The sequence below is a fragment of the Corythoichthys intestinalis genome, chromosome 1 (assembly GCF_030265065.1).
Source record: "Corythoichthys intestinalis isolate RoL2023-P3 chromosome 1, ASM3026506v1, whole genome shotgun sequence".
In the NCBI taxonomy this organism is placed as follows: domain Eukaryota; kingdom Metazoa; phylum Chordata; class Actinopteri; order Syngnathiformes; family Syngnathidae; genus Corythoichthys; species Corythoichthys intestinalis.
Genome location: NC_080395.1, coordinates 22182587 through 22194647, shown reverse-complemented (window position 1 = coordinate 22194647; position 12061 = coordinate 22182587). Strand labels below are relative to the sequence as shown.

Sequence of the window (12061 nt, the reverse complement as noted above, 5' to 3'; positions counted from 1 at the left end):
CGAGCCCGGTTCCCCGGCCTCTGGACCTCCGGCGAACACCCCGGTTTCTCGAGCGTTCCCCCACGGCGTGCGAGCAGAGCCAGGACCCGAATACGCCGTGGCGAACCGGCCGGGGCGGGCGGATTATCCGGTACGAATGTAGCTGCCGCCGCCGCCAAGACGAGACACGTGTTTTTTTTTTTTTTTTACCTTAATGACCCGAGAACCAAAGCCCTGGATAAAAGAAATAATGCAGTTTATACGACCACCATTCTTCATGAAAAAGTGATGTCCGGTAAGCAAGCTTATCATGACGGCACAGTGGTTATAAGATCATTTAAACATGGAGAAAACGAAGTCAGCCAGTCAATAATGCATTCAGAATGTGAAATGACGAGCGGTCAGATGACTTTGTAACGCTGCCTTTATTTTCGGTTTAATAAAACTCAGGCACAAAACAACACGCACGCGGATGCGAGCTCCAACTCCGTCCAAATAGTACTGCCGTGTAGCAGTTTAGCTGCTGTAACGCAAATGTCGTGAAAGCCGCAAATGTAAACAAAGCGCTGCAGAATGGGTACATGACATCTCGCTCTTTTGAGGTAATCATTTTCACAGTGTGCAACAAAGCATATAACATTAGCAATCACTTTTCAAATTATTTAACTTATTTGTCTGCTCAATTACAGTCACAGTAGATAATCAAATTCTTAAATCAATATTCTGTTGCCACAAATATTATTCAAAATCTTTCCTTCTTCAAGTTTTTTTTTTTTAGGATTAAGTATAATAATGTATTGCTTAAAACAAGGCTGTTAAGATTATTTTCAGCTAGCTATTTTTCTTCCAAGAAATCTGAGAGAAATACACTTGAAGCAATCGCAGATAATTTCACTTATTGCCAATAGATTTACACTTAAAACTGACTAGTTTTAAGGAGGTGTGTTTTGCAGCGGATTAATGTTATATATGTTAGGAATGGCTTACTTTTAAACGCATTTTTGTGTAACTTAGGTATTTACTCTGTAATTGTTGCCAAAGGTTTACCATTACACAATGTCAGACAATCTGTCATTATTTAGATGTTTGAATTGACGACTTGTTCATACTTTATGTTGAAAAAAAGAGCAATAAATTATATTTTTGCACAGTAATATTTTCTTTTGTGTATACTTTAAAATTTTACATAAATCTTTTAATAGAATTATCGGCTTGACATTATCGGCTATCGGTTGGAATGAGGAGGAAATTATCGGTTATCGGTATCGGTTGAAAAATGCATTATCGTGCATCACTATTCACAACATTGAATTAATTTAATGTAGTTTAAAGCTGCCGATACAGAATGGGGACTGGAATATTTTATTTACTGTTATTTTTGTATATTTGCTTACTGTTATATGTTAACTTGATACTGAAATAGTAGTTTGGTTTAGCCTGAGATGATTTTTGAACAATTTTGGAACTAATGTACAAAACAAAAAAAACAAAAAAAATTTAAATTTTTAAAAAAAGGAGGGGGGTGCATCAATAATCGTTTTATAATCGAATCGGAGCCTCTGAATCGTAATCGCAATTGAATCGTTAGGTGCCCAAAGATTCCCAGCACTACTTAAGACCTTTAATTGTTTATCGGTCAAGTTATTATATAACATTAATATTAGCAATTAGTAGTAGTAGTAGTAGAATGCAGTATATACAGGTAGAGGTATATTAAATTATAATCATTATTACGTCCCCAAACAAAGTTGTTTTTACATAGTATTTAACTCATTGCATGTCATTGATGCCGATAGACAACCAATCCATTTAAACCAGGAAGCCTGGCTATTAATGCTCATATTTCAGTGCCACTGATGGTGCTAGATGTCCAATCGTTCATTTGCCCAGCCATTGAGTTCAATGAGTGCCTCGTAAGGCGAAAAACCAAACCAAAACAAAATAAAAACATAGTTAATGCATGGACGAGTTAATTATTACTTTGTAATTAATCATAATTAGATATTTGCAAACATCTATTTTTCATATGGAAAACAATGAGATAACGAGAGAACAATGTGATACATACTGTATTTACATATAGTGCTGCAATGATTAATCGATTAACTCGAGTAATTCGACTAGAAAAAAGCTTCGAATCAAATCTTGTTGCCTCTAGTATTCGCCTAATTAGAGTGGCGCTGTAATGGTTTGTTTTGAAAGCGTTTGCATTTAGTTTTATTAATTGGGTGGATACACTGCCCCCTATTGGCAACACTGAATATGACATAACTCATTTACATGGCTAAATCCAGCTGCTCCCTGTTAAGACCACCAAAGGGTAAGTTTTTGTTTGAGCTGTTTTTTTAATGCATTCGTAATTTAGTTTATAGTTTAAGTATATAGACCCCACTTACATGACGTCACAACCACACTTCCGCGCCATATTGTCCGTCAGCTCGTAGTGTTTACGCATTACCGCTACGTAAATTCCTCCTAATTATGGCGTGTTTTTCTGCTCGTTAACATTAATAACCAAAATGGTGAAGGCGTGTGTGGCGGTTGGTTGCAGTAACAGAGAAGATAGACGGAGAGACTTGAAGTTCTACCGTATTCCGAGACACCCGGAGAGGAGAGCGAGATGGACTGCTGCAATTCGACGAGAAAACTGGGCACCAAACGATCACCACAGATTATGTAGTAGTCATTTTATATCTGGTAAGATGCATTTAATATATATTTAGAGGGTTTTGGGCTGACAACCACAATTAAGATCATTGCGAGGCTTATCGCCGACAACATACAGTTTCAAATTCAAGATGCTTATTTCTTCCGCCATCATTATTTTTTGAATAATATTTAGCTGGTACCAAGTGAAAGAAGCTGGCCTCGTCTCCGGATCATCGGTTAAACAGGGGTGTCCAAACTTTTTGCAAAGGGGGCCAGATTTGGTGTGGTAAAAATGTGGGGGGCTACCTTGGCTGATTTACGTAGAACAATATATTTAAACAAATTTTAGCAAGCCCTTCTGTGTGTCACATTTGCTTTATTATTATTTTTTAAATTCATAATTTCAACAATTTCGCCTTTGTGGCGTTCTCTTTCGACACTCGGGCTCTTGCGAAATACTGCTGCTGTGAAATTAAACTAGCTTCAAGTTGCTATAATTTCTCGCTGCGTATCTTCCCTGTAATGTTGAACATGTCAGCGTGTCTTGTTTGGTAATATCGCGTCACATCGAACTCTTTGAAAACAGCGACTGTCTCTTTGCAAATGAGGCAGACACAGGGTGTGGCCTATTTTATTGAAGAAATAGTCCAATATCCACCTATCCTTGAAGCGTCGGCCATCGCAGTCAATTTTTTTTTATTGATCGTCGCCATTTTAGAAAATTGGAAGTAAAGGGTCACACGAGGTAATGTTGCTTAGAGTGCTGCTCTTAAAAGTTTTTCAAAGTTTCGTGAAAATAGGCTGAATTTCTGTGGACAAGATAGTTGTAGATATCAGGGTAGCAAATGTCAGGCAGAGACGGCGAAGACAGCGGGTCGAAAAATATCGATTAGGCATCAAATATGGATCTGGCGAATGGATAGACTGAAGCTTTTCCACATAAAGCCTTTTATGCAACGCATCCAATGAGTTTACAGCGTCTGAAAGCACCGGGGCTTCCATGAATTGCACTATAAATTGCACGACAAATTGAAACCATTGAGAATACGGATGAACAATGACGGACAATATGGCGGCCGGATACAGCGACACGTCATTGTGTGACGTTGGTGAGTGGGGTGTATTTAGCCGTTTTTTGTGGGAAAATGTGTTTGAATTTTTTAAGAGCATTTTTTTAATTACTATTTTATAGCATTTAAGATAGCAGAATTTTGCTATCCAAGCTAGCCATTTGTTCTTTTGTTGTACTTAGATCCTCATTCATTACTTTTTTTAGGTTTTATTTTTATCATGAAAGTGCAGTTCTGCATAGTTTAAAGAAACACGCAGGAATTTTATTTTGTATTTACATTTATTGCTCTTTTGAAAGTGCAATATTAGCAAGCCTTTCTTTGACATGTGCTAAAATTGATTCTGAAACGCAATAAATGTTCTTAATCCGAATACTCGATTTTTCGAACTAGTTTATATTAGAGCTGTCCCGACTAGTCGACATAGTCGACGTCATCGATGACGTAAATCCGTCGACGAGCACAACATCCCGTCGACGGTTAATGAAGGGTTAAAAAAATATATGCGTGGAAAGTTAGAATGTCGGATGCTCTGTTTGCAAGCGGGGAAAGCGGCACAAAGCCAAAAAAAAAGCGCACCAGAGTGTCCAAAACATTGACTTATTTCAAAGAAACAAAGGAGAGTACACTCTTCTGTCCTGTCTGTTCAGTGCCAAGCTTGGCTGCGCGTCGGCCGTGAATAAACAACTCAAGCGCCTTCACGCAGTTTGTAAATTTTTTTTCCTTCATTTTTTGTACACCAGAGGGTGCTGTCGCCTTACTAAATAATAATGTTTCATTGACAATGGGCCTATAAGTGCTATTAGTATTGTTCTTAATGCTAATTGAAAGGTTTAGTTTATGTTATGGTTTATTTTAATTTATAGAAAATTATATAAGGTTAAAAGGTCATAAATATATACAGTATATACAGTCATTGGGTAAGGTAAAGGCAATTCATATAGGCAATTCATTGATATATAAATAAGGTTTAAAAGGAAAAAGGTGAAAAGTTTTTGTTAATTTCTAATTGTGTTGCTTTATTTGTGTGCACCGTAGCTCTTACGGTGTGTTTACATCAAGGATGGAATAAAAGTTGTAAACCATCAGTTTAAGAGACCATCTTTTCAATCGGGATGCTACACTAGTTAATTCTATCAGCATTTGAACTCATTGTTTATTTGTGATTTATTATTGTTATTTACGTGTTTATTTGTACTTTAATAAATAATTTGAGTGTTCCAATATGTTTTTTGTGAATTGATAAGCGTCAACAAAAATTTCATTGCTAAATTAGTAAAAAAAATAAAATAAATAAAATATTAATTATTAGATTAGTCGACTAATCGTAAAAATAGTCGGCTGACTAATCGGGAGAAAATTAGTCGTTTGGGACAGCCCTAGTTTATAGCTTATTCGACTACTAAAATAATCGATAGCCTTGCCCTAAAATCTTTTGTTTGTTTGTTCTTAAGTACATTATGTAAACCCCAGTGTAATATAACAGTAACTATCATGTGATTCATATTCAGGCAGATTAGACAACTAATCGCAGCAAAATTGTATTAATCGATAACAATCGTTTGCTGCAGCCCTATAAATACGTACCCTGGAGGCCACTCCATTGTTTGTTTAAAGTATATTGTGTTTGTTTTCAGTTTTACAATGACACGCAAATGGTTGGATTGAGTTTGCAGTGGAATGTTAAAGTTAAATAGTTTAAAATGATTAAAACTTAAATTTCAGACCCGGAAATGTCGTTTTCCTCGGTCTGTCAACAACTTTGCACAAACGTAAAAGTCATGAGCTTGTGTTATCACTCGGTTCAGCCCAGGTGAACAACTTCACCTGACCTGCTGGACGCATACTCCGACAACAAATTACAAAAGGCAAACAATGACGGTTGTTTACCTTGAAGGCGGCGGCAGAGGAACGTCGTGACGACGTGTATTGTCCTTCCCGCTCCACGATTGACTTCGACGCAGCGATGTGACTGGAGTGTACTGACTTTTTTTACTTGCTCCCTCCTCCCATTCCCAGTTTGCTTCCACCATTCGACAGCGAACGAAAGCGGGCAACAAAGTACTTTTTACATTTCAAAATAAAAGGTTTCCGGTGGCGACGTTAGCTTAAACAAAGGAAATAATGACGGTGTTGTAGTCATATTTATAAACAAAATCGAACAATAAACAGCGTTCAATTGTATTTTCACGAGCGCGCGCGTGTAATTTCACGAATCTCCACGTTAAGTGTGTTAGTTTGAAGTGCAAGTCATGATGTAGTTCTTTTAGTACTCCGTTGTATTTTGTGGGCTGTCATCATAATCACGGGGGGGAAATTAGATGATAAAAAAAAAAAAACACTTTTGGCAGTATTTAAGTTCGTCAGTACTTTTATCTTTTTTTTTTTTTTCCAAAAGTAGATTCTTAGACAAATTTAAACTGTTGAGGTTGTGCAGGATGTGGTTCGTCTAGTTTCCTATCGATACCATTGTAAAACCACAGCGTTCGTGAGAACTGATATGTGCCATTAAGCAAGGATTTCCCCCCTTTACGTTTCATCGAAACGACTTATATTTTCACCAAAGAGTTTTTAGTCGACATTTAAGGGGGAAACATCATAGTCGCCAATGGTAATAAGTCAATATGGTTGTGTAATGTCTGTATTATACTGCCCTCAGGTGGCAAAGATGCGCACACTCGAAGAAACAGTTCAATTTAATAATTATGTCAGTATGGTTTTACAAAGTACAGCACAGTGCTAATTAATAAAAAAAATCAAGGGCGTAGGTTTGCATACGGACTGTAGGGACATAACACTAGCAACTTTTCAGGAGGCTAAATTGTCCCCTCCAACTTTTAAGCAGCCTTATAGCATGTAGTGTAAAGCGCTTTGAGTACCTTGAAAGGTGGAAAAGCGCTATACAAGTTTAACACCATTACACCATCATATAAAGACTTCAGATATAGTTAAGTTAGATTTGCCTTACCATATGTTGTAAGGATAGAATATAACCTACCATTATTAAGTGAATTATTTTCATTATGTTCAGACTAACATTTATCCCTTTTCACTTGAATGTGCCGGTTCATCCCCCCCCCCCCCCCAACGAACGTTTGGTTGGCTGACTTGAAGCCCACCGTCCTGCCACAAAGCCACACACACATACTCACACAACCCTGACAAATTCATGTCAACAACATGCCCCCTCATCCGGTTCAGAGAGGAGGAATATTGGGGGGGGGGGGGGGGGGGGGGGGACTGGGGGTTCGGCAGCGGCAGCCACTGTAAGTAATGTAAAAAGACATCAATGTTGTGGTGGTGGGGGAAACACCACAAATTTTGCTACTGAAAGTCCAACTTGCATCAGAGTTAGCATAATATTAACCTGCATCAGGGTTAGCATAAGATTAAACTCGCTAGCCGTCAAAACTACTACGGTCAGGCCAGCCTTCACAAGGAACAACGAAGTCAAGCTAGTCGTCCCTTATTTAGATCATTATTTTTATTATGTCCATTGCGCTAATAACGTCCCTACCAATGTTGAGATTAAACCTACGCCCTTGTAAAAAATAAACCACGATATACGTTGCAATTTTGGATGGCTCAAGATACGAGCGTTTTGAATTGACTGAAATATAATCATTCACTGCCAGCCCCTCTCAGTTCAAATGAATTAGACGTCTAACGGCGCCAATGGCATTAAAACATGCTCTCGCAAGCAATGGGAGAACATGCGAAATCCTAAATTGAGATTCTAACCCTTCAGACTGAAAGTAACAACAACTAAAATATGTGTTGATAATAAGAATAGAACACTTGGTTAAAGCCAAAGTGATATATTAAAGGTACTATATATACAACAATAGAGACATTTTATAATTAATACAGGACAACATTATCAGCAACTTGTGGCGTGCTCAAGAAAACAATTTAACAATTTTTGGCAGGACATGGTGCTTATTGCTTTTAGCGACCCTGAGACCAGGAAATGCATCCATTTAATTTGATTAACGATGACCACTCGTCTAAGTGACCCAGCTGTCCGCACGCAGACGCTTGGTCGGCGCGCTTTCGCCGGCCTCCGAGCGAGTGACGGCCAACGGCAGGAAGTCGGGACGACGGCGCGGCAGATGCTCATCCTGCTGGGCGGTGCTGTCAGAGGGGGACGCATAGCGTCGGATGGGTGGAGGAGTCGAGCGGGGCTCTGCCTTGATGCTGATGTTGCTGTGATTGGTGGTCATGCTGGGCCTGCAGATAGGAAAAAACAGGGACAGGTCAAAGGATGTTTGTTTGTTTGGTAAGGAATGTTGTACTCCTTAAAGAACCAGTTATTCATGTAGTAACTACTTTTTTGTAAATAATTTTTAAAAAGTAATATCATATGTACATAGTTTTAGGAACTCATAGGTGAACTGCTTATAATTAAATAATAATAATACAATTATGAAAATGTATATTTATTACAAATTATTGTAACTTCAAGTCATTTATTTTTTCTTACTATTGAATTATTGTTTGACTGATACAAATTTACAGTGGGGCAAATGAGTATTTAATCAACCACTAATTTTGCAAGTTCTCCCACTTGAAAATATTAGAGAGGCCTGTAATTGTCAACATGTGTAAACCTCAACCATGAGAGACAGAATGTGGAAAAAAAAACAGAAAATCACATTGTTTGATTTTTAAAGAATTTATTTGCAAACCATGGTGGAAAATAAGTATTTGGTCAATACCAAAAGTTCATCTCAATTCTTTGTTATGTACCCTTTGTTGGCAATAACGGAGGCCAAACGTTTTATGTAACTCTTCACAAACTTTTCACACACTGTTGCTGGTATTTTGGCCCATTCCTCCATGCAGATCTCGTCTAGAGCAGTGATGTTTTGGGGCTGTCGTTGGGCAACACGGACTTTCAACTCCCTCCACAGATTTTCTATGCGGTTGAGATCTGGAGACTGGCTAGGCCACTCCAGGACCTTGAAATGCTTCTTACGAAGCCACTCCTTTGTTGCCCTGGCTGTGTGTTTGGGATCATTGTCATTCTGAAAAACCCAGCCACGTCTCATCTTCAATGCCCTTGCTGATGGAAGGAGACTTTCACTCAAAATCTCTCGATACATGGACCCATTCATTCTTTCCTTTACACAGACCAGTCATCCTGGTCCCTTCATAGAAAAACAGCCCCAAGGCATGATGTTGCCACCCCCATGCCTCACAGTGGGTATGGTGTTCTTCAGATGCAATGCAGTATTTTCTCCTCCAAACACGAGAACCTGTGTTTCTACCAAAAAGTTCTATTTTGGTTTCATCTGACCATAACACATTCTCCCAGTCCTCTTCTGGATCATCCAAATGCTCTCTAGCGAACCGCAGACGGGCCTGGGCATGTACTTTCTTCAGCGGGGGGACATGTCTGGCAGTGCAGGATTTAAGTCCCTGGCGGTGCATTGTGTTACTGATAGTAGCCCTTGTTACTGTGGTCCCAGCTCTCTGTAGGTCATTCACTAGGTCCCCCCGTGTGGTTCTGGGATTTTTGCTCACTGTTCTTGTCATCGTTTTGATGCCACGGGTAAAGGTCTTGCATGGAGCCCCAGATCGAGGGAGATTATCAGTGGTCTTGTATGTCTTCCGTTTTCTAATACTTGCTCCCACAGTTGATTTCTTTACACCAAGTGTTTAACCTATTGCAGATTCAGTCTTCCCAGCCTGGTGCAGGTCTACAATTTTGTCTCTGGTGTCCTTCGACAGTTCTTTGGTCTTGGCCATAGTGGAATTTGGAGTGTGACTGACTGAGTTTGTGGACAAGTGTCTTTTATTATTATTTTTAATGGGTTAAAACAGGTGCCACTAATATAATTAGTTAATTTACATGTATTATTTTGATGACATTTGGTGTTGAATGATATAAAATAAACCAGGACCCTAAACTGGATGAAAATGAATATCAAACAAGCCTACATGAATTTATTGATTTATTTGATATTATTTGAGAACCGCTTTCCATCTAGTTTACTACACAAACTGTTATTGCTGTCATTTTGATACAATAAGCTACAAAATGGTTTGAATAGCTTCCAAGATGTATAAGGTGATTTGCATGTTAATTGATGTAGCCGACATATTAAAAATGAGCAATTATTGCATTTTTTATTTCTATACATTCAATTCATATTTTTTTTATTCACTCAAGACTTCCAACACAAAAAAAATCCGGATTTCAACTCAAAAGCTATTACGTAGCTAATATATATTTTTTATTATGTTGTTTTTAAGGTGAGGAAGAATGTGACTGACTGAGTCTGACATCTCAAATGCTGAAGCAGATTGTGGAAGTGTTCAAACCAATGCTTATGGCAACAAAGATCATTTACGAAGAAAAGAGACCCACCAATTTTATCATTGCCCCACTCAAAGCTCAACTGGTGACTGACGCCGACAGCACTGTTAAAAATTTTAAAAGAAATTAAGGGTGCCATTCATCATGATCTCTCCAAGAGATAGTTTGTTCCCTCTATATGTACAGGTACAAAATTTGCAGTCGATTTATATTTTACAACAATGTTGCACAGAAAAGGTGTCACTGTTTAATAAATGACCTAAACAGTATTTTTTTTTCTATTTTGAAATATGTTTTCGTTTCAACAGTTGTATTTTAGAATATCATATATCACATTTCTGACCAAAGTATCGATAATCGCTGTATCGCGATATCGTGAGATAATCGTTATCGTGAGCCTTGAATCGTATCGTATGGTGAGGTGCCCTGAGGTTCGCACTCCTAGTCAACAACAATGGCGACCTACTAGTTAAACTAATTTTACAAATTGTATAAAAACAAGAACATCAAGAGGTGTTTCAATATTAACATATTTTAACTCATAGTAACGTTTATCTTTTAAGAACTGCAAGTCTTTCTTTCCGTGGATCCCTTTAATGTATAATTGGAATAATTCATTAACTTTCACGAAATATTAACATAAGCACCACTGATTGTTATTCTTTTATTTGGTTATGACAAACCTACAGTTGTATTGTTGGAAAGTTAATATAAGGTGAAAAACACTCAGGTGACTTGAAGTTCCGCTCTGAGACCCCCAATTTGGCCAAATTTTTAAATTGTCCTATATGCATGTGTGACATATCTTGGAAAGCTTAAAATCCCAATTTTCTGGGGGAAGAAAAATTTTGAAAAGGAGGGCATTTCAAAAAAAAAAAAAAAAGTTTTTTAAACAGCAAAACCCTATCTGGAGGTGAGAACACGCGAGAGTAGAATACAGTACAGACGCCATGACTTTAACAAGATATTTTTGCGTACTTACCTTGTTTTGATCCAAAACTATAGCATGTATCACTGAGTGTCAAGACACAGCTGTGAATGGCCACAGCCGGATTTTTTAGGGATTTTATGGGTGAAACATGGTAATATAAAAAGGGTCGAGATGCAGAAATCGCAGACATGAGTGGTCGAGATTTTCTTTTTTATATATTTACCCTTTGAAACGTTTTTTTTTTCTTCAATTTTTCTTTGTTTGGATCGATTATCCATCATCTAACATATCGGAGAAAATGCGACCATAACAAAAAAATACAATTAAGCGATAGTTATGAGCAATGTTGTTAATTTTACTTTAAAAAAGTAATTAATTACAGTTACAAATTACTTCACCCAAAAAGTAATTGCGTTAGTAACTCAGTTACCTGAATGTAACAGTAATTAGTTACTTGGCAAAAGTACTAGTGATAATTTTCATGGTTTTTTTTTTTTTCTCAAAAAAAAAAAAAAAAAGAAAAAAACAGGTCACACAATGTGAAGTTTAAAGGGTTTTTGGGACAGTTGGCCCTAGCCCAATTCTTTACCCTCCACTTAACTAGACACAAGGGTATTGCGATAACTAGATAGTAACCTTTGCTTTGTGTGGAAGTCATTTAAAGTTGTGAATCAACCGTTAAAGTTGTTAAAATTGCTCCTGTTATTACATCAGTTCCCTTCCGTCTACTTTCAACATGTGTAAGTTTTAAAACTGTTTCATCATTTAAAAATAGATTTAGGTCAAGATTTTGCCGATTTCGGAGCATTTTAGATAAAAAAAAGTTACTTAGGTTCGCTAGGAAGGATCTCTACAACAGAGCCTTCCTGAGAGGTCTACTGCTTTAGGATGGCGGCTGTTTACTAACACATGTAGTCCTTAAAACATGTTGCCAATGTAGCCGTGTCTGTGATTTACATCTAGTTCTATAATATGTGATATCTACTGTATCATGTAGGCGTAGTTTGTAGGCTAACGGCTACAGTCAGGTATTATTGGAGCCACCTCACATCGCGTTTGCAACGGCGTCTTCCCCACTCCTGCTCTGCTCTCTCGTATCCGTGAGTCCGT

At 37.8% G+C, this 12061-nt stretch overlaps 2 protein-coding genes across 6 annotated transcripts in view; both read right to left on the bottom strand.

Annotated features, from left to right (window-relative positions):
• The window catches only part of LOC130912849 (multiple C2 and transmembrane domain-containing protein 2-like), a 78566-nt gene extending 72806 nt beyond the window's left edge, over positions 1 to 5760 (bottom strand). For all 5 annotated transcript variants that reach the window (XM_057830935.1, XM_057830942.1, XM_057830949.1 and 2 more), the window contains exon 1: positions 5589 to 5760. In XM_057830935.1, coding sequence (XP_057686918.1) covers positions 5589 to 5731 — 143 coding nt within the window. In that variant the 5' untranslated portion in view covers positions 5732 to 5760. The remainder of the gene's footprint in view (positions 1 to 5588) is intronic.
• A 1212-nt stretch (positions 5761 to 6972) lies between these two features.
• Positions 6973 to 12061, bottom strand: part of LOC130912875 (myocyte-specific enhancer factor 2A-like) — a 43722-nt gene continuing 38633 nt past the window's right edge. Inside the window, exon 10 of the mRNA XM_057830975.1 lies at positions 6973 to 7928. Coding sequence (XP_057686958.1) covers positions 7706 to 7928 — 223 coding nt within the window. The 3' untranslated portion in view covers positions 6973 to 7705. The remainder of the gene's footprint in view (positions 7929 to 12061) is intronic.